The sequence below is a fragment of the Malaclemys terrapin genome, chromosome 10 (assembly GCF_027887155.1).
Source record: "Malaclemys terrapin pileata isolate rMalTer1 chromosome 10, rMalTer1.hap1, whole genome shotgun sequence".
NCBI classification, from domain to species: Eukaryota; Metazoa; Chordata; order Testudines; family Emydidae; genus Malaclemys; species Malaclemys terrapin.
In genome coordinates, this window is record NC_071514.1 from 7,329,426 (window position 1) to 7,355,582 (window position 26,157).

The following is a 26,157-nucleotide window of genomic DNA, read 5'->3' on the forward strand; positions in this document are numbered from 1 at the left end:
CAAAGTAACACACGTTGGAAAATATAATCCCAACTCTACAAACAAAATGATGGGTCTAATTTAGCTGTTACCACTCAAGGAAAAGATCTTGGAATCATCATGGAAAGTTCTCTGAAAACATCTGTACAGTGTGCACCATCAGTCAAAAAACCTAACCAAATGTTAGGAACCATAAGTAAAGGGACACATAAGATAGAAAATACCAATTCTGCTTAATAAATCCATGGTATGCTTTGAATACTGCATGCAATTCTGGTCATCCCATCTCAAAACAGATAGATAAGAATCAGAAAAAGTACAGAGAAGGACAACAAAAATGATTAGGTGTACGGAACAGGTTTCATAGAATCATAGAATCATAGAATATCAGAGTTGGAAGGGACCTCAAGAGGTCATCTAGTCCAACCCCCTGCTCAAGCAGGACCAATTCCCAGCTAAATCATCCCAGCCAGGGCTTTGTCAAGCCGGGCCTTAAAAACCTCCAAGGAAGGAGACTCCACCACCTCCCTAGGTAACGCATTCCAGTGTTTCACCACCCTCCTAGTGAAATAGTTTTTCCTGATATCCAACCTGGACCTCCCCCACTGCAACTTGAGACCATTGCTCCTTGTTCTGTCACTACTGAGAACAGCCGAGCTCCATCCTCTTTGGAACCCCCCTTCAGGTAGTTGAAGGCTGCTATCAAATCCCCCCTCATTCTTCTCTTCTGGAGACTAAACAATCCCAATTCCCTCAGCCTCTCCTCATAAGTCATGTGCTCCAGACCCCTAATCATTTTTGTTGCCCTCTGCTGGACTCTTTCCAATTTTTCCACATCCTTCTTGTAGTGTGGGGCCCAAAACTGGACACAGTACTCCAGATGAGGCCTCACCAATGTCGAATAAAGGGGAACGATCACGTTCCTATATCTGCTGGCAATGCCCCTACTTATACAGCCCAAAATGCCGTTAGCTTTCTTGGCAACAAGAGCACACTGTTGACTCATATCCAGCTTCTCATCCACTGTGACCCCTAGGTCCTTTTCTGCAGAACTGCTACCTAGCCATTCGGTCCCTAGTCTGTAGCAGTGCATGGGATTCTTCCGTCCTAAGTGCAGGACTCTGCACTTGTCCTTGTTGAACCTCATCAGGTTTTTTTCGGCCCAATCCTCTAATTTGTCTAGGTCCTTCTGTATCCGATCCCTACCCTCTAGTGTATCTACCACGCCTCCTAGTTTAGTGTCATCTGCAAACTTGCTGAGAGTGCAGTCCACACCATCCTCCAGATCATTAATAAAGATATTAAACAAAACCGGCCATGTTCATGTGAGGACAGATTAAAAAGACTGGAACGGTGCAGCTTAGAAAAGAGACAATTAAGAAGGGATCGAACAGAGATCTATAAAATCATGACTGGTGTGAAGGAAGTGAATAAGGCAGTGTTATTAACACCTTTACATAACACAAGAACCAGGGGGCACCCAATGAAATTAATAGGCAGCAGGTTTAAAACATAAGGAAGTACTGCTTCACACAACACACCGTCAACCCATGGAACTTGTTGCCAGGGTGTGTTGTGAAGGCCAAAAGTATAACTGGGTTCAGAAAAAAATGAGATAAGTTCCTGGAGGGTAGGTACATCAATGGCTATTAGCCAAGATGGTCAAGGATACAACCCCATGTTCTGCATGCCCCTAAGCCTCTGACTGCCAGAAGTGGGGACAGGTCAACCCAGGATGGATCACACGATAAATTGCCTTGTTCTGTTCATTCCCTCTGGTGCATCGGGCATTGGCCTCTGACAGGATACTGGGCTAGATGGACCACTGGTTTGACCCAGTATGGCCGTTCTTATTTAAAAGCTAGAGGAAAAGTGTATCCAAGGAATTACTGTATTCTGTAACTTGTTCACTGGGAAGCCCAAAAGCAGCAAGACTGTCATTTAAAACCCGGAGACCTCTATACTATTTATCCATGCAGCCATTTATGCCACCCTCACCACAGCAGTGTGAGCGCCTTGCACCTGCTACACTATGGATACAGCAGAAACTGCAACCCACATTAGGTGTTCTGCTTGTTCCTGTTGGGTGTCCATTCTCAGCGTCTGTTACATGTGATGACTGGCACCCAGCTGCTGGGCGATTGCAATGCCTGGAGCCCCATATGTTTTCCTGTTTAGGTTTCAAACTAACCCGTCCACGTTTGCATTTGGCGGGGAGCTTTGGGGGTACTTTAGATAACCCCAGCTGGCAGGAGGTGACAGCATCTTCCAGTGCCACCCAGGAGACCAAGTGCCCTAAAAGGCGCACGTTTGGGCCAGCATCTAACCTCAGTGGGAGTGGAAGCAGAGTGAGCCGCTCTCGCTGAAGCTGACGGGAGTTCTCCTTTCCCCCTTATTACCAGCCCATCATCCATCAACAACAATCTTCTCACCCTCCACTTTCCGGGCCAAATGCCATCGCATACCAAAAACGAAGAAGAAAAAAAAAGTCGCCAGGCCAAGCCAGGCCCTAGTCGGAGCTGCCTCTGTTCTCCCCTGTTCCCTTTCACCCGCCAGCCCGAGGGGGAGGACAAGGAGCAGACTTTCTTTCCCCCTCTCCATCCTGTTTTCCGGATTTTGTTTTTTAAGCACTGCAAAGCTCTGGGCTGCACTTTCCCCTGGGAAACTCCCAGGGGCTGGGGGCAGAGCTGCAAAAAGAAAAAAGCTCAACAGTTTGTCCAGCCCAAGGAACTCTGCAGATTGCAACACATGCAACTAGGGGTGGGGGGTGGGTGGAGGCTGAAAACTCAGGGTCCTGGGGAGCTTCTTCCCCTCTACCCCGGGGGAGGCAGATTCTCCGCCTTACCCCCCCCCCCAGTCCTGCCCTCTCCTCCCCCCGGGCTGCTACTTTCCAGGGCTCCTTCCTAGCTCCGGAAAGTGGGGGGGGGTGTCGAGGCGGCTCCCGCGGCCCCCCCAAGTGACTCACCTCCTCTTCCATGGCCGGAGCCCGCTAGCGTCCCCTCCTCGCCGCCAGTCACGGGCTCGTCCCCGGCCGGAGCCCCGCGGCTGGTGCAGACACCGGCTCCGGGCGCTCAACCATGCCGGGCCGGGGGGGTCACTCCCGGCTGCGGGGGCGGCGGGGGTCCGGATCCGCCTGCCCGGGGAGCGGGACGTGCAGCCAGCCTGGCCCCGGCGCCTTCCCCCGGCCCCGGCTCCCTCCTCCTCCTCCTCGCGCCGCTTCGCAACAACTCAGTCGGGTTTCCGGGGGCTGGAGCCGCTCGCTCCGGCCGCGGGAGCCCAGGAGGAGGCGGGGTGCTGGGAACCGGGAACCCCCCCCCCTCTGTGCACCCAGCCACCGCCGCCTGCAGACCCAGCCTGCTGCGCCCCACCCGGCTCCTTCCCTGCCTGCAGGGGCGGGACCCGCTGTGCTAGGGCTGAGCCCGGGGCGGACCGGGGGGGCGATGCCAGGGCTTGGCCCCTTTGCTCCTCTCCTCCGAAGGGACAAGCCCAGCGGCCCCTGGCCGTCCCCTCTGGCCCTGAGCGCCCCAAGCCCCAGCTCGCGCTGCTTGGAAGCTCTTTGGGGCAGAGACCCGGGTAGCTGCGTGTGCGGGCGGACTACGCCTAGCCCAACGGGGTCCGGGTCCCTGACGGCCTCTCCTAGGAGCTACCACAATAATTGTCAGAGAATATAGGCTATCAGGGTTGGAAGGGACCTCAGTAGGGTGACCAGAGGTCCCAATTTTATAGGGACAGTCCCGATATTTGGGGCGGTGTCTTATATAGGCGCCTATTACCCCCAACCCCCGTCCCAATTTCTCGCACTTGCTGTCTGGTCACGCTAGACCTCGGGAGGTCATCTAGTCCAACCCCCTGCTCAAAGCAGGCCCAATCCCCAACTAAATCATCCCAGCCAGGGCTTTGTCAAGCCGGGCCTTAAAAACTGCTAAGGATGGAGATTCCACCACCTCCCTAGGTAACCCATTCCAGTGCTTCACCACCTTCCTAGTCATAGAATCATAGACTATCAGGGTTGGAAGGGACCTCAAGAGGTCATCTAGTCCAACCCCCTGCTCAAAGCAGGACCAATTCCCAACTAAATCATCCCAGCCAGGGCTTTGTCAAGCCAGGCCTTAAAAACCTCCAAGGAAGGAGACTCCACCACCTCCCTAAGTAACGCAGAGTGAAATAGGAAATAGGAAACCTTCACTGTCTCTTCTCCAGCCCCATCCCGATTGGCTTCACTGTGCCCAGTAGGAGAGGGCCTGGGAAAAGGATCCGCACCATCATCTAGACGGTATTTGGTCCTGCCATGCGGGCAGGGGACTGGACTCGATGACCTCTCGAGGTCCCTTCCAGTCCTAGAATCTATGAATCTATGAATCTATCTTTGCGAAATGAGGTGTAACCGGGCGTGGCCATTCCTGACCCCGGGGGAAACGGCTTGAGTAGGAGACAACTCCTCCCCCGCCCCCAAAGAATTGGCTTGCAAAATGTTTTGTACCAAAGTGTAGCCCCGTGGGGCCCCAATCCTGGTGGGTGCTGCTAGGAGACGCTGGGTGTCAAAAGTCGTGTCTGGCTGCATCTGCTCCATACCGGTGCACAATATTCATCTGCCAACTATCCAAGTGCCAGTACAGATGTTCACAACACTGATGCCGATGCACCCCAGGTGGTGCCTGCGAGTTTCTGAATGACGTGGGCTCTCATTTTTGTCTTTTCAGCAATGATAATTGCCATTCCAAAGCCTGGGAAGCCCACTGATGAAGCGGCTGATTTCTCCACTGTGCATGACCTATAAACTTCTTGAGCATATCATCCTTAAAAGAATACGCCCTTTAACTGAGCCAGTTATCCCTGTGAAACAGGCAGGCTTCAGGCCAAAACGTAGTTGTCGCGACCATGTTCTGGCACTCACAACTCACACTGAGGCTGGCTATCAGAAAAAACTAAACTCTGGCGCAGTATTTGTCAACCTGTCATCTGCGTATGACACTGTATGGATTAAGAGCCTGATGCTGAAACTTGCAAGAATTATATCTTGCTACCAAACACTTTGCCTGCTTTGGACCATGCTTAATAACAGACAGCTCACCCCGTACCATAAACAACAGGCTACCACAGGTTCTGTACTCCCACCAACCCTTTTTAATATTTACATAAGTGACATGCCTCCAACTAAATCACTTAAATTTGGATGTGCAGATGGTCTTGCCGGGACAATCCAAGCGCCAAACTTCCATGACATTGAGGAAGCATTAACGGAGGACCTCCGAATTATGGAACAATGCTTCCAGAAATGGAGGCTCAAACCAAACCCTGGAAAAACAATAGTAAATGCATTTCTTCTTGATAATAGGAGCGTCAAAAACACACTGAACATAGCTTTCTGTGGTAAAAATGTGCAACGTGATGATGCCCCAAAGTGAAACTTGACTGCATCCTCACCTTCCATGATCACCTTGAGAAGATAGCTGCAAAGACAAAAACAGATGGACTAACGGAGGCATGGTGTGCAGGGTTACAGAGGGGGTTACTGTCAGAGACAGGTCAGAGATGAGGAGATCCTGAATTCCATCTATACTCAGACCACTAAGCGACATTTCTCTCCCTGTAGTAGGGAAACCCCTATTAATACCCTTTTAATACTCCTTAGCTTGAGTGCAAAGCCCAGGGGTACCGGTATATGAAAATAGGGACTGAGTATTTCAAAACAGGCCCATATAGACCCTTTAAACAGCTGGTCTCTTTTCCTTTCCTATTTTTATAGTAATTTTTTCATGGTCAAATGACACTGGGTCAAAAAATCCTATTTTTAATTCAGGAGAATTCAGTTCATTTCAGTCCTGTGTATGCTTTCCCCAACGAGTGGCTGCAGAAGGTGCAGGAAGAAAGTTTACTCTGTGGATTTCAAATCTGTGGAATAAAAGAAAAATATTCAAAAAAATGACAAAGAGATTGAAATTGGACAGACCTTTTGCTTTCTGGAGATCAGCCATACTTCCATCTGACATGAGAGCTGATTTTAATATAAGCTCCTGAATTTTTAGTTTCTTGAAATATTTCAAATAAAAATATTCACACGTGATTTGTCACCTTTCATCAGTTCGGTCCCTTATTCGTGTAACAAGAAACTGCTTACTGGCCACGTCACTGACCCTACTGGTGTTCCGCAGGCCATGCTCCCCTATCCTTGGGAAAGTTGTAATGCTGGCTCCTCGGGTATGCAGCCAACCAACTGCTGCTGTAAGAGTCAGCGTAGCTGATTCAGTGCTGAATGGTGTACCAGGTATAGTCATGAAATGAGCTACTTCGGTAAGCCAGACACAATGCCAGCCTTCATCGCCCACTTGTTACATCTTCAAACAAGCACCTTCATGCTTTCTCCCAGGCTGCCCCTCATGCTTGGGAGGAGCTCCCCGTAAACACCCACAGAGCTACTTCATTGTCTTCCTTCAAATCCCTTCTTAAAACCCTCCTTTTCCATGATGCCTACATAACACTTGACAATGGTTAGGCAGCTGGTGTGCTAAGACCTCTGCCTATCCTACTAACCAAGATTGCCTCTTGTTTCCTTGTACTCCCCAGTCTGTCTGTCTGTCTCCACCTGTTGTCTCGGCTTACACGTAGGCTATGTCTACACTGCACTTTTGTCGGTCAGGGGTGTGAAAAAAACACTCGGGGGTGGTTTTATTTTGCCGGTAGGAAAGCTCTCTCCTGCCGCTGGAAGGTATTCAGTGTAGACATGGCCTTAGCCCTGGTCTACACTGGGTGGGGGGAGGGAATTGATCTAAGTTATGCAACTTCAGCTACGTGAATAACATAGCTGAAGTCCACGTACTTGATTGTCTTACCGGGGTGTCTTCTTCACCGTGGTGAGTCGACTGCTGCCACTCCCCCATCGACTCTTCCTGTGCCTCTCGCGGTGCTGGAGTACAGGAGTCGATGGGAGAGCGCTCGGGGGTCGATTTATCGCGTCTAGACTAGACGCGATAAATCGATCCCTACTGGATCGATCGCTGCCAGCCAATCTGGCGGGTAATGTAGACATGGTCTTAGATTGGAAGCTCTTTGGGTAGGGACTACCTTTTTGTTACGTATGTACAGTGCCTAACACAATAGGGTTCTGGCCATGATTGGGGCTCCTGAGCAGTGCAGCAATACAAATAATAATTAAGCAATAATGTAGTGGAAGGTGGCTTCCAATTATTATAACCTTAGCTTGCAGTTGGGCAAGGTTCTGACATCTCTGATGTAATAGCTTTGTTATACAAACTATTTTTATGGTTTATTTCAAATGCTTTCCTTTCAGTGCTGACAGGGAAACCGTGCAAAGAAAACGTGATACCACTGCAGACATTGCTACCGTGAAATCTTATGAATATGCACTTGGGGTGTCCATTCCAGGGCTTAAAAGTTTTCAAACATCCTTCACAACGTGCCCTATTCAAAGATCTGAGCAGAAAACTATGGCCCACCATTGTAATTCATAGTTGTGGGTTAACTCAGTGTTGTATAATCTCAGATTGGAGCTGGCTCAGGTCCGTGGAATTGTTCTCTTGCTTGAATCTTCCTAACCATGACAGCGGTGATTCAGTTGGAAAGTGAGAACACTCCCAACTCACCTACAATTTTCTCTATTTGGAGGAGGATAAAAAGCCAATAAACGGCATGCACGAAATGCCAAGCAGCCAGTTTCACCCACGCTGCTATTGTGCCGATAAATAAATACATAAATCCACCAAATGCCTTACATGAAAAGTGGAATTTAACACTCTCTGCTTAACTGACAGCTCTGCTGGGGAAAAGGCTCAGTGACCTGAAAGACAAGGTGTTGGCCATAACAATGACTTTTCTGGAAAATTGTAATTAGTAAAAAAGTTCAGAATACTTTAAGCGTGCTGTCACTGCTGACGCTTGTGCATGGGCTATTTCAGTGCGTGGCTTACCCCACTGCATATATTCCTGTTTGTGTGTGGTACTGTATGCTTCAAACGCTATATTATTATTTATGGAGCACTTCCAGTGCTGCAGACATCCGAAGCCACAGCCCCAAGGCGTTTGCAGACAGATACAGACTAAGCAGAGGAGACAGCACGTGGGACATCAATATGAGCTGGAGGTGATGGTAGAAATCTAGCAATGGCCATTTTGTATAGACTTCTTGGAAGAACCGTCGTTTGAAGGAGGATTTGACGGAAGATTCCTTGTCCCATGAAGATGGAGACATGAAGATGGCACAAAGATGTGGATGAGAAAAGATCCATGTACATTTGGTCACAACAGTGCTTAGGCTCCTGTCTGCAGGAAAGCTCAGAGGGGCTTTAAGTAATAATACATAGCACCCTTTGTCTTCAAAGGCCGTTACAAATATTAATTACTCCCTGCAACATCCTGAGGCACCCAATAGCTCCTATGCCAGAGTTTTAGATCGGGAAGAGAAGTGCTCTCTGCTCTTTACATTTCCAGACTATTGTCCTATTCATTGATAGACATGATGTAAATGTTTCTTCAAGAAACCAAAATGCAGTTACAAGGGAGTATAATGAGTCTGTGCTGGGTAGGAGGGGGAAGGAAGGTGCGTCATGAAACCAAGGAAGTTAGTTTGCAAGGGAAATCAGCCTGTGCTGATTTAACCCCTTCTATGCTCTAGCATATAGAGCGTATTTTGTGCTTATTAAAGGTCCAGTCTCGTGTGGTGCTGAGCACTCTCCATTCCCATGACTTTCAGCTCTGCACTTTGGAGCTGGGAATCAGCACCTTGCAGATTTGTGCCCTAGAAGGGCATATGAGTGGCCACAAGACACAAGTCCCAAGGTTTGAATGAATGAAAATGGAACGTAGTGAGAATTCATTCACAACACCTGCCCCAGGGGATGCCTCTGACATCTCACACAAGGGTTTAAATAGTGCATGTTAATTAATGACTCGTCTCTCTATATTACTCAATACTCATAGGTGACACAAGTCATCTGAACATGAGTATGGAACTGGGAGCACTTCCAGAAATGTACAGCAGCGGTTTCTGATCAGTTTATCATTCTGACTGTACTACTCCGCCTGTGTCAGATAGTCCACACCATGGGACTATCAACATGGGCCAGATACTGCCCATGGAGTTCTGCAACACAGCGGCTATAGGCTGCATCATCCACAGAGCTGCAGAGATGACCGGTTTGATCACAGAAAGTTCCATCTTCATCTGAGCAGCCTAGATGCTCTAGTCTGTGCAGGCTGTCCAGCACCCCATATGAAAGAGGACGGAGATACAAGCTGATCCATTTTATACAAATTAGGGGCATCCCATGAGCTGCTGGCAGGGAAAGAGGAAGGTTGTGGTTAAGATACTTGGCTGGAATTCAGGAATTCTCCAGTTCCCAGCTGTTCCATAGGCTAAGTGTTTCATGTTGGGCAAGTAACCCCCGGGTTTACATTTGTATCATCTGCAGAGCAGGGTCCTCCTTTTTCATAGATTCCTAAACTTTAATGCCCGAAGAGCCTGGTCTGACCACATGCATACCACAGCTCACCTGAATAAATTACATTTAGCTCGCCTCTGAGGAAGAACAAATCACCTTCTCCCCCATGCCCATTATCTAGATAAATACAATTGTATTGATTATTGATATTGCCATAGTTCCTACCTTGTGTTGGCCACTGAGCATAGGGGAGAGCCTGGGCCCGGCTCTGGGCAACTTACACCCGAAATGACAGAGATCGGGGAGGAGGGTTGGAAAGATGGTCTGTGATGCCAGGTTGGATGGAGACGGGTAAGTCACCAGGGGAAAGGCAGAGTTGAGAGGTAGAGAACCAGGAGAGGACAGTATCAAAAAGGCTTATGGGATGTTGAGAAGAGAATGTGTGATTGACGGTGGAGGGAGGGAGCGAAGGATGAGGATGGGGTAGGGGGTGCAGCATGTATACAACATATATAGCGTGTGTCTGAATAGCGGGTATATGCAATTTGCTTCTTATTGTGCAACTGCATGTTCTCCAACCCCTAGAAACAGGCAGGAGCTGTTTTGCAATGTTCCCAGTTACAATGCCATTGGAATGCAATTCTGGTTGGTACTGCAAGAAGAAAACCCGCAGTTAAAGCGTAATGTGGCACGAGCAACACTACCCAGCTAGCTCGGATCATATGATTCTGCAACAGGGATACTATTATACCAGGTATGTTTCTGTTCTCAGAGGCATCACTGTGAAGCCTAACTCTCTTCCTCTTCACGCCAGCCTGGCCACCCTATAGCTCTCTACGCACAGGGGCAAATTCTGCTCTCAGTTACGCCAGTACAACCCCAGTGAAGTCAGTAGTGTTGCAGCATCTGTGTAAACTGGAGGAGGGTTTGGCCCACAGAATATAATGTTTAACAAATGGAACCTTTCTTGCTTTTATACATGCAGGAATCTCATTGATTTCAATGGGCACTAGAGATATGTGGAGGCTGAATATTCTATATCAATAGCTCTCAACCTTTCCAGACTACCATACCCCTTTCAAGATTTGTCTTGCTCGCCCCAAGTTTCTCCTCACCTAAAAATTACTGGCTTACAAAATCAGACATAAAAATACAAAAGTGTCACAGCTCATTGTTACTGAAACATTGCTGACGTTCTCATTTTTACCATAGAATTATAAAATAAATCAATTGGAATATAAATATTGCACATACATTTTAGTGTCTAGTATATAGAGCAGTATAAACAAGTCATTGTCTGTCTGAACTTTTAGTTTGTACTGACTTCGCTAGTGCTTTTTATGTAGCCTGTGGTAAAACTAGGCAAATATCTAGATGAGCTGATGTACTCCCGGAAGACCTCTGAAAACACCCAAGGGCAAGCGTACCCCTGGTTGAGAACCACTGATCTATATGGTAATTGGTATGTAGGTGTAGACCATAAACGTTCTGGCTAAACTAACCATTTAAATTGTCGCAACCAATATTCTATACTGCTATTTAGCCTAATATACTGGGAACCCTGTAAGTAATAAAGAGGATTAAATCAACATTTGGGGATAAATCAATACTCTGAGTTATTCTCTTTTCTAATTTTCTAATACTTCCTTGCAATTCCAACTTCATCTATTCCATCACTCAGTGTCTGAGGTGCAGGTCAGCCCCACCATAACCAAATTCAAGTAGTTGTTGTTCATTGTAAACTTTGATTTCAAAAGGAATTTTCCTCATTCAACCTCATTTCTAAGCTAAAATGAAGCAACAGCCTCAGTGTAGCCGTGAAGACGATACCTCTGCTACACACATGGACCTGCTAAAGGCCCTAAAATGTCAGGTCATGGAAATACTTTTTTAAATTATGAAGATCACTGAACCCTTAACTTTGTGATGGAGTTTTCCAGTGGTGAGTATGCCAAGAAACCTTACTATTGTTTCTGACTGCCAGAGGCACTGTGATCAGAAATAATTCGCGTACCCTGCTTCAAGTTCCCCATCTGTAAAACGGGGGGTCACACGCCCTTGGAGTAGAAGGTCTAATTATACACTATGATTGCTGCTGCCGGTGTCATATTTCATTAGGCAGCCTGTGAAATCAGATACTGAGCACGTGTCTACAAGCATTATTGCTGTTTTCACAAGACACGACACCACGGTGATAGGCCGATTGGAGATCACAGTCTGGTCCTGCACGTGCTGCAGTATACGGCCACCTCTCGAGATTTTACCAAGATATTTAGTTGGTGGTGTAAAAAGCAAGTGCACCGGGTTTCACTGGAAACAAGTGATGCAGCAGGCAAGCAGAGTTGTGGGCAAGAGCATGAATAGAGGTTGGTTTTATATTCTGAGAAGGCTGCCTCTGTCCAGTAGCAGCCTGGCCACCAGCTTGCGCACGTGAGCTCCTGTGGTCACACAGAACTAGGTCCTTTCTGAAACTTGACTCTCTTTCTCCAGTTCCTCTCAGATTTCCACACACCAAAGGGCACCGCCCACTCAAAGGCCTGGGTGCCCCTCGACTTAACATATACTTAAAAGCTGAGTGCCAGAGGAGTTAAAGCACAACTTCAGGTGGCATGGAAGGATTTTACCAGGAACTGGGAATGGGGCAGCATCTAATATGCTTTTTTGTTCTACTGAGCAGGTCTGTGCTCCGGAAGGACACCATTCTGGGGGAGGGGGCCCAGTCCTGCTCCCAGGGAAGTCAATAGCCGACTCCTATTGTCATCAGTAGGAGCAGGAGATAGCCTGCTGTGTCAGACTCCGTTCAGAGTTTCCTGGCTTCCATCAGTCTATGTCTCAGCCGTTGTTGCTTTAAACATCAAATGTTGTTTTAATTTAGTTTTTCTGTCTTTGGAAGTCATCACGCCCTCTCTCCATATCCTTCCTCTGCACAGGAGGTTGTTTTTCCTCTGACTCTCCTGTATTTCCTCACGCTGCTGTATTTCTCTCTCCCCTAAAACCTTCATCGCTTCAGCCCTGTTCGTGTCTGAGGGGGTGCCTTAGTCCCACATATGCTAAGCACTGTCGAGCCCCTGTTTCTGAGCAGTGTGCTGCCTGGGAGCGCATGCCAGGTCCCACATCATATGTCAATCCTCAAAGTCCTTGTCTATGTGACACTTTCCAAGGGTCAGAGGGCTGCATCTCCAATAGTGAGCACTAGTGAACACCAGCCATTGGCATTTTAACCACCAGGCACCATGCTTGGAGAAGGTCTAGAAAACACATTGGCTAAAACACTGGCAGCACGTCTGTCTGTTCCAGAGCTGCTATCACTGATGGAGCCGCACCAGAGGGAAATGTCTGGGAAAGAACCCTATTCAGATAGAGGTGGGGGGTGCACTCTGGGCTCCGTAGAAACTGGATGTATCCTTTTGGTGGCTGTACCATTGAGCTTGTCATAAACCCCAGCATTAGGCCGGTTAATCTGGGAGCAAATTCACAAAGGTGTAATTTCACATTCAAAGTACATCCCTGGATGGACCCCAGCATGGATTGTTATAGCAGTGAGTGCCAACGTTCACCCTGTGCTTAAGGGTGCGAAGCAAATTTCCTTTTCACAGGTCATAATTTCCTGGGAAGCTTTGAGGTGAATTTTTTTATGCTTGTATGATAGCGACTGTCTTGGCCAACACACCCGGGATCTCCAGAGCTGAAAGCAAGAGTGCCCGTAGCTGAGCTAAAGATCCCACACACTTTGGGAGGGGGGGGGGCTGTAACAGACTCCTATCCTCTGCAGGTCAGCACAGAGGGGACCTTGCAACTCTCTCACCAGTGGGTTACATTTGGGCTCTTGTCTTGTTTTTAAGTTTGAGCAGAAACCCTGTGGCCGGGCAGAACCACATTCCCGCTAGGGTACAAAATGTTCTCCCCATGCTTTTCTGGCCAGAGCTGGAGCAAACCCACCAGAAACCGGAAACTTGGCACTGGATCTTAATTGAGGCGTGTGAAATTAAAGATGAAGCCCATTCTAACTGGCTTTGTGGCTGTCTAAGCCGAGGTGGGATCTCCAAGGGAGCCTAAGGGAGTTGGGTGTCCAGCTGCTTTGAAAAGCCCAGCCTTGGGACCTGATCCAGTGCCCGGTGAACTCAATGGGAACCTTTCCATTGACCTCAGCCAGCACCAGAATAGAGATCCCAGCCCCTGATGAACAGCGCAGTCTCTCTGACAGGCTGCTGTAGGGACCGCTTGCGTGAGGCTCGCATAAGCCTCCCATTGAAACCGGCACAGCTAAGCAGCAGCCCCAGCTCAACTACATGGCCCATAAGTGGAAGTTTCTCTTTTCTGTTCCTGGTCTTCTGTTCAAAGGCGCAGCTGTCCGTCAAGCATTGGGGACACCAGAAAAGACACAGGATGTGGAATGTGACAGAGCTGCGTGCTGCTGCAGGGGCTGTCATTTTTACATCTCCGGACTTTGTGTGGCTTTCAGCTGCATCCTTAACAATCCTGTCTGGGCCAAATGCAAAGCTTACCTCTCCAGCCGTGCATTCCCCCGTGTCGCACGTTAACTTTATTCATATTTATGACAAACCACCGCATGTAACTTTCCCTGGCGGGGAGGGGATGTGGAGGGGGATGGAGAAAAGACATTTACCAGAGCAACGTTACTCACGTTGTCTCTGTGCAGTTATGGGAGACTCTCATTAAAGGCCGTGGTATATGAGCTTAGGTTATTATTACTGATTATATGTCTAAGAAAGCCTCGTTGTATAAGACATTGTTTAAACACATGAAAACCCAGTCCCAGCTTAGAGTTTAAGACACCAAGGGACACAGGATAGAATAAATACAGGATTTTTTTTTCGATTGCATTTGCAATTGTTTCCCAAAGTCTGTGACGCTGCTTCTAGACCTCAGAAGGAAGCAGTGTTTCTAGTGGTTAAAGCAGGAGTGTTTGGGGCAGGGTGGAACTGGACTCCTGGGTTCTATTCCCAACTCAGCCACTGGCTCATCACGTTTCTTGGGGCAAGTCACAGAAGGTCTGATCCTGTAAACACTTACGCATGTGAATAACTTTCCTTGCGCAGAGACCTTTCATCCAAACATATTACAGAAAGACCACAAAGGAGGGCAATGTCCTGGCCAGGGGATGTGGTGGTCATCCAGCAATGTTGAGGAGGCAGCGAAGAAGAAGAAAGAAAGGTTTAAGCAATGTTAGAAAGCCAGAATGGTGGGAAGTTCTGAGGAATCCAAGCTGGTAAAGAACACAGAGAAAAGCGCATTTGCAGAAGTTAAGGGTCATTTAAGGCCTCAGATGCAGGACTACTGACGAAGGCAGGGGGGAAAGGCATATACATATTCCCCAGGATTAGGCAAAGAAGCACAGAGGACTTGGGAGCTGTGACGTGTGGAAAAGATGAAAACGGAAGAGTGCTGGGGGAAGACAGTGAAATCATTAGGCGGTGGCAGCGAGGTGTGCTGGAACAATGTTTATAGTGAGAGTGCTGCTGATGGAAACCATGTATTTGGTGTTTGCCTTTACTACTTCAAGCCAAGGGGTGTGGTAGCACCCCCAGGACCCTTGTTCCAGCACCCCTGGTGGCAGCGGTTTTATGAGAAGCTGCTCAATGAAGAAAATGCGAAGAAACCGTTGCGGGAAGTATGTGCAAACCTCACAAGACCTATCCCCATGGTGGAGACTCAGACAGCGCTGAAGAGGATGAAATGTGGGAAGGCAGTGGGAGATGGTGAACCAGTCAAGGTGTTTAAAGCATGAGGCCACAAGGGAGTGGTGATTATAATGAACCTTTTCTGCTTAATTCTCCATGCTGGAAAAATTCCTGATGAGTGGAGGAAGAGCATGTTGGTCTCTCTCTTCATGCCTAACGGCATGGGCGGCAGGTATCATAGGCTGAGGGAGGGTGAGCCGCTCCAAACAGCCTGGTGTGGCCCCGCCCATGCTCGGTCCCCAGGAGTGCCTGTGAGTTCCTGCTCTTTTGTGGCCCGGCCTGGGCCGGGGGCAGATGGCCCGTCGCCGGAACTTGGGGAGGCTAGAGCTCGTGCCTGCCTGGCCCTCTGGTTGGGAGTTCTGTGGCAGCATGCCCGCTCGGTGCTCCGGGGTTGGGGTCAGAGGGGCTGGAGCTGGGGGTGCTGGGTTGGGGTGTGGGGCCAGGGGCTGCGGTGGAGCTCTGCTGCTTTGGGCTCCAGCGAGGGAGGGACAAAAGGGAAGGGGGAGAGGCAGGGCCTCGGGCGGAAGGGGAGGGGGCTAACCTCTCACAACTGCCGGTTCACCTACCGCCCATGCCTAAAGGAGATGTGCAAAAATGTAGTCATCACATCAAGTTAATGAGTCATATGATGAAATGGCTGGAGAGAATTTTCTAGAGAAGACTTCAAGAGGAGCCAGAGCATCATGAAGTGACAACCAGTTCGTGTTTATGCCAGGAAGGTCAATGATGGGTGCAGTGTTTGCAGCTTGGATGCTGCAGGAGAAGTGCAGGGAGAAACATAAGGAATTGCACTTAGTGTTTGTGGATTTAGAGAAGGCTTATGACAGAGTTCCTGGAGAATTGTTATGGTGGCACCTGTGGTCACACAGCCTGCCAGACCCACATGTTCAGACTCTCATGGAGATGTCCGAGGGCAGCACAACAGTAGTAAGAAGCAGCTGTGGCTACAGTGAGTCATTCACTGCCCGGGTAGGTCTACAGGGAGGATCAACCTATTGTGACCGTAATGGATACCTAGATGCAGGAGATTACAAGAGAGGCTCCACGTTGACTCGTATTTAGCTTGTGATCCGTTATGACCCCCCAGATCCCTTTCTGCAGTGCTCCTTCCTAGGCAGTCATTTCCCATTTTGAATGTGCGCAAGTGATTGGTCCTTCCTAAGTGGACCAATCACTTCGCATTTGTCCCTATTGAATTTCATCCTGTTTATTTCAGACCATTTCTCCAGTTTGTCCAGTTTATTATTAATAAATAAATAATCCCAAAATGTCTGCAGTGGCAGGGGTTTCCCAGTATTCAGAGCAATGAAGGAGTTAACCCAACTTCATGGGGGAGTGACTACAAGCAGAGAAGTAGTGAGGTCCCTTTGGCTAACCCCAGCTACAAGTGGAGGGTTTGAAAGCTGCTCCTGTCTGTGTACAATCCAACGCATGCCAAAAGTGCTGGGCTTCATAGAAAAAAAGAACACTCACAAGAAAGGCCTTTCTGTATCAAAAACACTTTTACACGAGCCACTCAAAGCATGTCCTTGGCTGTGAACATTACTACCAGCGTTTGGTTTAGGAAATGCAGCCTCCAAAAATTAGCAAAGGAAGTGAGTGTGTTGCAATATGACAATGCAGAGTTTGTGGTTAATTTTTCTCAATCTACAGTGTGTGCAATCCAACGTCCCAGTTCTCAGTCTCAGAGGTTTAATTTTAGATGTACGGGTAGGTTTTTGAAATATATTTGTTAAAACCCTTCTTAACAAGGCGCTGAAAATAACAGCCCAGCAGGCTGAAATTTGCAACAGTAAAACGAAGCCGAGGATGTGCAATGTGACCCTTAAACGCTATTGGCACGGAGGAGATTCGTCTCCACACTACAAGGATGATCTGTCAAGGTGATCAGGTGATATAATGGTGGGAGGCTACATGATGTGTAGGGGAGATGAGGGTGCTTTGCCACTGTGCAGGCTTGCGGATACGGTTTGATTTGCATGGAGCTCCATCATGAGCTAGCTAGGCCAAAGAGCTTCAATGGGTTTTGCAGGAATGAATTTCCTGGAAAGGTTACACCACATTTTATTGCCCTGGTGTTTTAAGTTGAAGCTAACTGGCCTGATTGCACGTGCCAGGAAGTTGTGACCGAGCTGAGCCAGTGGGCTGTACTGCACTGGACGCTTGCCTGGCTGCCAGGAGACCTGGGTTGTATTTCCACTTCTGCGACTGACCTGCTGGGTGACCTGAGGTGACTCATTTCCCGCCTCTGGGCCACTTCTCACCCTTCGTCTGTCTTGTGTAAGCTCTTTGGGGCAAGGAATGTGTTTGAATAGGGTCCTGAGCTTGGTTGGGGCCTCTGGGTGCTACTGTAGTATAAATAATCATTATGGCAGCCATCTTGGATTCTTTGAACTACTAGGGTCCAGGACTATCTAAGGGCTTGTCTTCACTGCCAAGTTAACCCTTCTCGAGTTAGACTAGCTCGCATGAGAGCCACCACAGCGTGGAATAACACTGGAGCTGCCCAGAGTTAGCAGCTGCTGAGTTGTGCCGGAACCCTCAATGGGTCGGCCAGCTCAGGTGAAGGGGTTTTGTCTGAGGACGGGAGCCGGGTGAGGGGCAGCAGTCAAGTTATCTCTGCAGTGAAGACGAGCCCTGAGAGACAAGGTACAGTAGCGGGTGACACAAAGGGAGGGGAGACGCAGGCATTGCTGCCTGGGCAGCACCTCCAGTTGGCCACAGGGCTATTGTAAAAATGGGGATGGGGAGGAAGGCAATGAGGAAACGGTCGCCCAGTGTGAAAGTCAAAGGGCCCCACTCAGGGAGATGAGAGCCCTGCTCCTTGGTCAGGGATGCTGAACCCCTCTCTGTTACACACTTACATCATGTAAAACACCCTGTTTTTAAATAGTCCAGAATTCCCGTGTGTGACGTGTCATCTTATTCATGTCACATGCTGGTTTAACGAGGTTAGGGCTGAATTCCCCCCAGCGTATCTCCGGAGTCAGTAGAATGACACCAAGGATGAATTAGACCCTTAACGATTAAATAAACATGGGTGGACAAACTTGTGGGTGGACAAAAGTACATGGGACTTTCCAGCCTTGTAGAGTAGCCCTGGCCAGAGTAGCTCATTGGTCTGTCTAGTCTAGCATCCTGCACCTGGCAAGTGCCTAATGGCACAGAAGAAGCTAATACACGTGCCCCATAATATACAGAGCTGGTCGTACGAAGCTGCATGTGAGCAGCCAAAATTCCTTCCTGGTCCCCGTGAATGACCAACTCACACCCTCAATTGTGGGATGTGTTTACCCTCATTATTTTAGAGTTCCAAGTGCTGTCACTGGTCGTGAAATTATCCATGATTTGACTTGGATGACTTGTGGCAGCCAACTGCCCAGGATGATTATACCAGCATGGAGTAGTATGTCATTTCATTACTGCCCTGCTCCATTATAAGTAGCCTGGAGTCCCCGTGGGCTAGGACATGGATCACTGCAGCCTCCGGCCCAGATCCTGCCCTCATGTACAGCACTGTTAATCTGGAGGGACCTTAGTGGAGCTGCTCTGTGTTAACATGGGTAGAACTGAGAGCAGGGACTAGCCCTTAAGATACAGCTGCATTCCTATCGCCAACAGCTTGGCCAAGAATCACAGAACTTTTGAACATGACATCAGATTTCACTCAGCATAGTCAGCAAAATGACCCTCCTGGGCCAGTCTGCAAGGGAGGGAAAAAGAAAGGCAAAAACCTGAGCCTCTCAGCTCTAAAGATCTGACTGTGAGTATTGCTCACATGCTACAAGGACACCCCAGCTGACTGATAGCAGTATGGCAAGCTGCCATCCCCCTTCCAGCGAGATGGTTGTTCTCCTAATATGAACATGCTGGAGCGGCTCAGGGATGTAAAATCCACTCCCCCCAACTCTGCAGATTCTATCTCTGCCTCCTCTAACAAGTGTCCTGTGCACATGTTGTACCCTTTGGTACGTGCAACCTTGGTGGTGGGGGGACCAAGCTGGCTTTGAAAGGCAGAGCTCAGTGTTGGGCCTCGCTGATCCACTGGGAGCAACTTGCTGTGCAGAAATCCGGCGGCAGCAGAGTGATCCCTGCTACGTTTTTTTCCACGGGCTTTAAACAAATTCAAAGCACAAAGAGAAAAGAATAATTAGGACCTGAAGCTCACACACAGGAAGATGCTCACAAATGACTGGGGAAAGGGACTGGTTTCTGGGACTTCGGGAGATGAAAAGACTAAGGACTGGTCTACACTGGGCGGGGGATCGATCCAAGATACGCAACTTAAAGTCGAAGTATCTTGGATCGAATTACCTGGGGTCCACACGGCGCGGGATCGACGGCCGCGGCTCCCCCGTCGACTGGGCTACCGCCGCTTGCTCTGGTGGAGTTCCAGAGTCGACGATGAGCGCGTTCGGGGATCGATATATCACGTCTTAACGATACGCGATATATCAATCCCGGATAAATCGATTGCTACCCGCCGATACGGCAGGTAGTGAAGACGTACCCTAACAATAAACAGGTTTAAAATGAGGGCTACACGGTAGGCCAGTTAGGCCCAGATCCTGTAAGGTATTAGAGTGCCTAACTCCTCTTGATTTCTAAGGTGCTTAACAACCTTTGAGAATCTGGGCCTTAGTGAGCTCTGGAGTTCCTCATGGATTCTTCTCCTCTCCACATCAATGCACAGTCCAGGCACATGAACGACATCTACGACCACCAGACCCCCAGTCACTGGGCTTATCCACACTTGTCAAATGACAACTACGTCTCCACACAGCGAGCCTGCTCCTGCTAGAGGACGGGCACCCTCAAATCCCGCTCTTGGCACTGGAAGTTGGAAGCCCTCAGCACCTACAGGATTGGACCCTGAAACAACAGCGGTCTCTAGAACGGCAAAGACCAGGTAATCTGGGTAGGTGAACTACATCCCTTTCCCCTCCCGAGAGGCTAGGTGTCATATTCTTCACCAACGATCGGAAATCTTGTTAGCATGCAGCAAGCATAATCATAGGGGAAGGGTATAAGAGGCAATGGCCTAATCCTGCTCCCATTGAAGTCAATGGGAGTTTTGTGATTGATTTCAGTTGGGCCCAGTGCTGTCTGCTATTCGTATTACAGCCGTGCGGAGACGTCCCAACCAAGAATGGGCCCCCATTGTGGTAGGTGCTGTACAAACATATAGTATGAGATGGTCCCTGCTGCAAATTGCTTACACTCGAAATAGTCAAGAGAGTATTATTATCCCTATTTTAAATAGGGCAACTGGAGCACGGGGAGATTAACAGACTTGCCTAAGGTCACAGAGGGAGTCTGGGGCAGAGCTGGGAACAGACTCCAGTTCTCCGGAGTCCCAGTCCAGCTGTTTAACCACAAGCCCAACTTTCATCTTTCCGGTGGCTATAACACTGGACTGGGGACCAAAAGGTTGCATGGTTCAAGTCCAGGCTCAGCCATTCACTTTGACCCTGAACAAGTCTCTTCCCCGAATGCAGTTCTGAAGTATGGATTTGAAGAAACCCCAGGATACTGCTGAAAACTAGACACTGCATCTGAGCGGAGAAGTCCTGGGTAAATACATTATAACAGAAAGGCAGCCTGGCAGGATTTAACAACTGTGGAAACTCGAGAACCTTGTATGATCTGCCCATTAGTGGCTTATCAATACTAGTGTCTGGTTTCACTTACTGTGCCGAAAACCTTCCTCCTGTTGGGTTGTAATGCATCCTGGATGTAATAAACCTGCTCTTGGTTACTTACCATAGTGCACAAGCACTGAGCTAGCTAAATGGAAATCCAGCCTGGCACATGCTGCTGTTGACAGTCTGACAGGTTGGACTTTGAAAGAACAGTCATAGGCTGAAAAGTATTTTTGCATAAATTTCAATGGCCGTCCTTGGTAAAGGTGATCAATCAAGAGAGCCAAAGCCTGAAATCCCAGAAGGTTTCACACAGCAGAAATGCGTAACTTGAGGAAGCCAGAACAAGAGGCAGGGGAGAGAGTGGGAGACACACACATTTAGGGCTTGAGTCTGACCTCACTCCAATGTCGCTGCCGAGGTTAACAGCCAGATCCTTGCCTTCACCTAAATCAGCCCTAAAGCTGGCTTACCCAGTAGGTGAGGGACATCACCTTCTTAGAGGACTCCCCAGGTGGCGCAGAGCTGCTGTAGTGACTCCTACAACACCCGCTTGGTCCCCAGGCAGGTAGGATGGCTGTGGGAAAAGGGGAACAACCTCTGGGTCCAGTCACCCCAAAGATCTCTGCCTGCCTTTATCGGCTGGACAAAGGGTAGAGCAGCCCCAATGCTGCTCTCACTTATGCTGGGGAATGGCTTGATCCTCTGCTGGCCACAAGATCAGAGGAGCGTGAAGGTGGAATTGTTGCTCTTCCCCAGCTGTGCTGATCACAGCCTGGATGCAGCCCAAAGTCAGGGCCCGTGGAACTGATACAATGTAAAAACCATGGGTGTGATTTCTGATCCACACCCCTTCCCCTTGGGCAACCCTAACCTCTCCAAGTATCGGGGTCCTGGAAACAGAGACTCTAGGACAATGAATGCACCTGATTTTAGACGTGAGCAAGTGGGAGCAGACCGACTGGCTGACACCCTGGTCCTCCACAAGTCAAACGGCTGACTTGTGAGTCCGCACCACAGTGTTACCCTGAGCTCTACCTGTGCGGTTACCCCTGGCTGTTACGATATAACCGGAGTGCTGTTTCAACTGCCACCCCGGTGCTACCCTCACTGGAGAGGCAAACTAATTCTAGCCCCTGTGTGAATGCAGCTTCACAGATCAGCTCCCTCTGCAGCTTGGTAAGAGATGATGGCCTTCAGCTTTGTTACTATTTTTGATCTGCAATTAACTTCTGCCATCCCACTGCATAAATCGTGAGAACTTAGCCTCTTTGGAGTTATCTTTCTATATACCTTTTTATATGGGGGCCCATCACCCTGGCATCTGAGCATATCCCAAGCAATTCCCGAGTATGTCCCCAAGGTCTAATCATGCGACACGTTATTTTGTATTGCTTCTTCCATCCGAAGAACCACATCCCCCAGGGCTTTGAAGCGATATTGTGGAGGTAGCCAGTTAACCGGAAGGAGACGTCATTCTGGTTTGTGGATCTGCATCTCTAAATGGAGCGACTCATCTTGCCTCCTTTAGGGGCAGGGAGTAAATTGGGTTCCCATTCGGATGCAGAATGTCACAGAGTAAATCACCCTCTTGAAGTCTCTCTCTGACTCATATTTATATTTGCGCTTTGTTACCCTTAATCTAAAATAGGCCATCTGAAATGATCAATGCTCTTTGTGCATTATCCAGTCACGCAGTCCCCTAATACAAGGAGTTAAAATGAAGATGAAGGTGATGGTGGTCGGTCGCGGGGAGGAGATTTAGGAGGGTTGTTCCAGAGGGGACCGTGGGGCAGATGGTGGAAGCGCTCACACAAATTCTCAATATCTTTGGGAATCTGTTGTCTGCTTTATGCTTTCCTTTCCCTGGGAGTAGCAATGACTATATCTCTGCTTGATAAAAATGATCAGACTCTAAACGTTTTTAAATGCTCCCAAATTTGTTCCATTATATACTCAGCTGGCCTGCTGTTTCTGTTCCAGTAGGAGACCTATTGGCTGGCTGTTAGATACTGAAATGCTCAGAAATTGTGGCCTCTAGCTGGGTAATATTTCCATAACGATTCTGTGTCCTCTACCAAGTGCAAATAAAACTCTCCATCCCAGACTGCTGTATAAAACCCTACATACAAGATGTACTTTCCTTGTCTTATTAACCTAATTGAATAATGGAAATTCACAACCCCCTGGAATAGATTGAGTTATCTACCCAATTGTCTGTGTATCTCTTCTCCATTTACGATCTGTCTGGACATAATCCTGGGAGTGCCTTTTGAACAGTCTCATTAGTTTGTCTAGGCCAGAGCTGAAAATACTGGGTTAAATTCAGCTGTGGTTTAGGCCTGGATTCAGCAAAGCACTGAAATGCAATGGGCTTTCCTTAAACACATGCTTAAGTGCTTTGCTGAATCAGGGCCTGTAATGGGTACAACTTGAAGATAGTGGGCTGAGCTTGTCCCATAACCATTCCCATTTCTAGAGCTGTCCTTTCATAAACCACAATGCTCAAGGGCTGTCTTGTTTATAACAATACTCGTCATTTCTATAGCTTCTTCATAAGAACATATGAGAACATAAGAGCAGCCATACTGGGTCCATCTAGCCCAGTATCCTGTCTTCTGACAGTGGCCAATGCCAGGTGCCCCAGAGGGAATGAACAGAACAGGTAACCATCAAGTGATCCATCCCGTGTTGCTCATTCCCAGCTTCTGGCAAACAGAGGCTAGGGACACCATCCAGAGGCTAGGGACTTCCATCCAATGATCTGTTGTAAAGCTAATAATATCCCGGTTATTAGACTATACGTTAGTTAACTAGAAGATTTTTAGAGGTGGGTTCATGCCCCAGCGTCTCGCTCTTAGTTGAACTTCCCCAAAGTCTGCAGGTGTTTAGATCCATACTTTTTATTTGAGGCCATCTCTGCTAAGGAACCCATTCAGCAGGAACAGTGCTTTACGCTCAGTTAGGCAGTGTGCACTATAGATACATTTCAGACTCCAAAGAGTAAAGGAAATGTTCACCTTGTTTCTTAATTGGTTACTCAATAAATATCTAGACAAGAAATGCTCTGAAGCATGGGCACATTCTGAATCTGCCTGTTATGAAAGGCAGTGTTGTCTAGTGGATAGATCATTGGGTTGAAACTCAGGACTCCTGGGTTCCCTTCCTGGCTGTGACCCTGAACTGACGGGTGACCTTGGCAAGTCACTTCATCTCTCTGTGACTCCGTTTCCCTATCTGTAAAGTGGGGTTAATGACACTGACTTCCTTTGTACAATGCTTTGAGATATACAGATAAAAGTGTTATATAAGAGCTAGGGTTTATTATCTTCACTAACCCAATTAAAGGGACACATTTAAATTTTGTATAAACAATCGTTAAAATAGCCATGTGACAATTAGAGATTTTTTTTCCACAGATTAAAATAATAATAATATGTCAATGTAAATCGTTATCCTCAACACACACAAAAAGCACTTCCCCTGACATTACTGAAACCCAATTATTGGAGAAACTAAAAGTGAAAACTGATTATAAACAAAAGTAAAAATGACATCATTTGGTTTTCATTCACCTAGCTGAGTGAAATGCTGAAAGAAAAGAACAAGCATAAATTGTGGCACTCAAATTGGATTTTTAAAATGATTTGACTTCTGATATCCTAAAGTGCTCTTCATAACAAGTTGCAAGTATGTGGCTTTCTTTACGTATATGATTTAAGCTGTCAGTGTGCCTTTAAAAAAATTCCATCGCTCTTTCAAACTTGACTAAAAATATATGACACCTTTACGTTGCTTTTAGACCCAGCTAGGAGGGTAATTTTCAAATATGAGACTTTAAAAGGTCTAAAGATTTACACTTATGGCAGTTGGTCTGATTTCAGTAGTGACTCAAGAAGTAGGTTAGGATAAAGTGGATTAAGGATGGATTTATAATAAGTGCTGAAAAATAAACACTTTCACGTGAAGGATTTACCTTGTTTGCTCATTCTATCTGCAGATTTTTTTAAAGTATTGCATGTGATTTCTAACAACTAAAAGAAAATGTTGTGAGTAAAAACAGCTCTACCTGTAATATGGATGTGAGACACACACTGAGCGCTCAAAATATTTTAAACCTTACAATAAATCACATTTTCAAGCTTTTCTCTGCAATGATCAGGGCTAAATGAAATGGAATGCGGAGATCCTCACATAATCACAGGACTCCAGGTGCTGGGACTTTAAGAAAAACACCAAATGTCATGAGACTCATGAGTAAATCGCAAACATTGGCAACACTGCACAGGGCCTGGTCTAGCAAGGGGCTGAGCATTTGCAGAGGCTGCTCTCTACATCAATCTTGCACTCAGTCCCCTTCTGGAAATGCTCTGGTGACTAGTCTCAACTGCGCGAGAGCAAACGAAAGCCTTGAAGCAATCTGGCTGGTACACAATGTCCTCATTTCCTGACTCTGAGCAAGTCACAGAGGAAAGCGCTGCACCAGCTAGTGCCCATTTGCTGAAGGCATCTTGATATTAACCCTTTGCATGCTGCAGGGATCTTTACCACACTATTTAAATAATCTGATACTGATACATTCAGCTTTTGTTTCCTGTTTCCTCTGCTGTTATGCTCGCTGCCTTATAAAAAAAGGTTAACACATGCTATAATTATAAACCTTGGGTCACATTCTGTGTTGACTTTTCTGCAACCCCGCTGGTCAGTAGGGCTCCTAGGGGCAGGGGGAGAGAGACAGCGAGTCAGTACAGGACTGGGCCCTTTGTCTCATTCTCAGGGTTGTATCCGCTCGGAGTGTGTTCTTGTGAAATCACACACTCTGTGGACTGAGCTGAATGAGGACAGACCACTCTAAAAACACAGTGCAGCCTGGTGTGCAGTCCTTGCTATGTTCAACGATAAGCCAGGGGGACGGTTCCATTTTCAGTGTCCCTTGCAGCTTCAGGTCAGCCTACCGGGCAAGCACAGCCCCAGAACATCAGAGGGTGTATGTGTGACACCCGGTCTCTTTCTTCTTCAGGGGCCAGTTGGCCTTATGAGCCTGCTGTGCTGGACGTCAAGGGCGCTGGTAATGGAATTGGGGCCTTTCCCAGCTCTAGGCCCCCAGCCCACTTCCTGCCCTGCTTGGCAAGAACCAGGCAACACTTCCCTTTAATGTTAAATGAGCGGGTGATCTCAGTCTGTTTCCTACTGGTCACGTGCCCATTCCAGTTGGCACTAGCGGTCCCTGAAGAGAAGCCCAGGTTTGCATGGACAATGGGAACCACCTTCTCATCCTTAGTCCACCTGCTGTTTCCAGGTCAGGGAGTGCGGCCTACCGGCAGGGCCGTGTCAGGCAGCTGGCTGGGCTGCCGCACGGCCTGTACCTGCACAGAACATCAGTCTCCAGGGCGACAGGCCTTTCACCAGCCCTAGCTCAGACAACTCACAAGAACCCAC

The 26,157-nt window shown here is 48.0% G+C and overlaps 1 protein-coding gene across 1 annotated transcript in view; it reads right to left on the reverse strand.

The window, feature by feature from the left end:
* Nucleotides 1-3,320, reverse strand: part of PLEKHO2 (pleckstrin homology domain containing O2) — a 45,558-nt gene extending 42,238 nt beyond the window's left edge. The window contains exon 1 of the mRNA XM_054042441.1: nt 2,945-3,320. Within this exon, the coding sequence (XP_053898416.1) occupies nt 2,945-2,956 (12 nt within the window). The 5' untranslated portion in view covers nt 2,957-3,320. The remainder of the gene's footprint in view (nt 1-2,944) is intronic.
* Nucleotides 3,321-26,157: the final 22,837 nt, after the last annotated feature.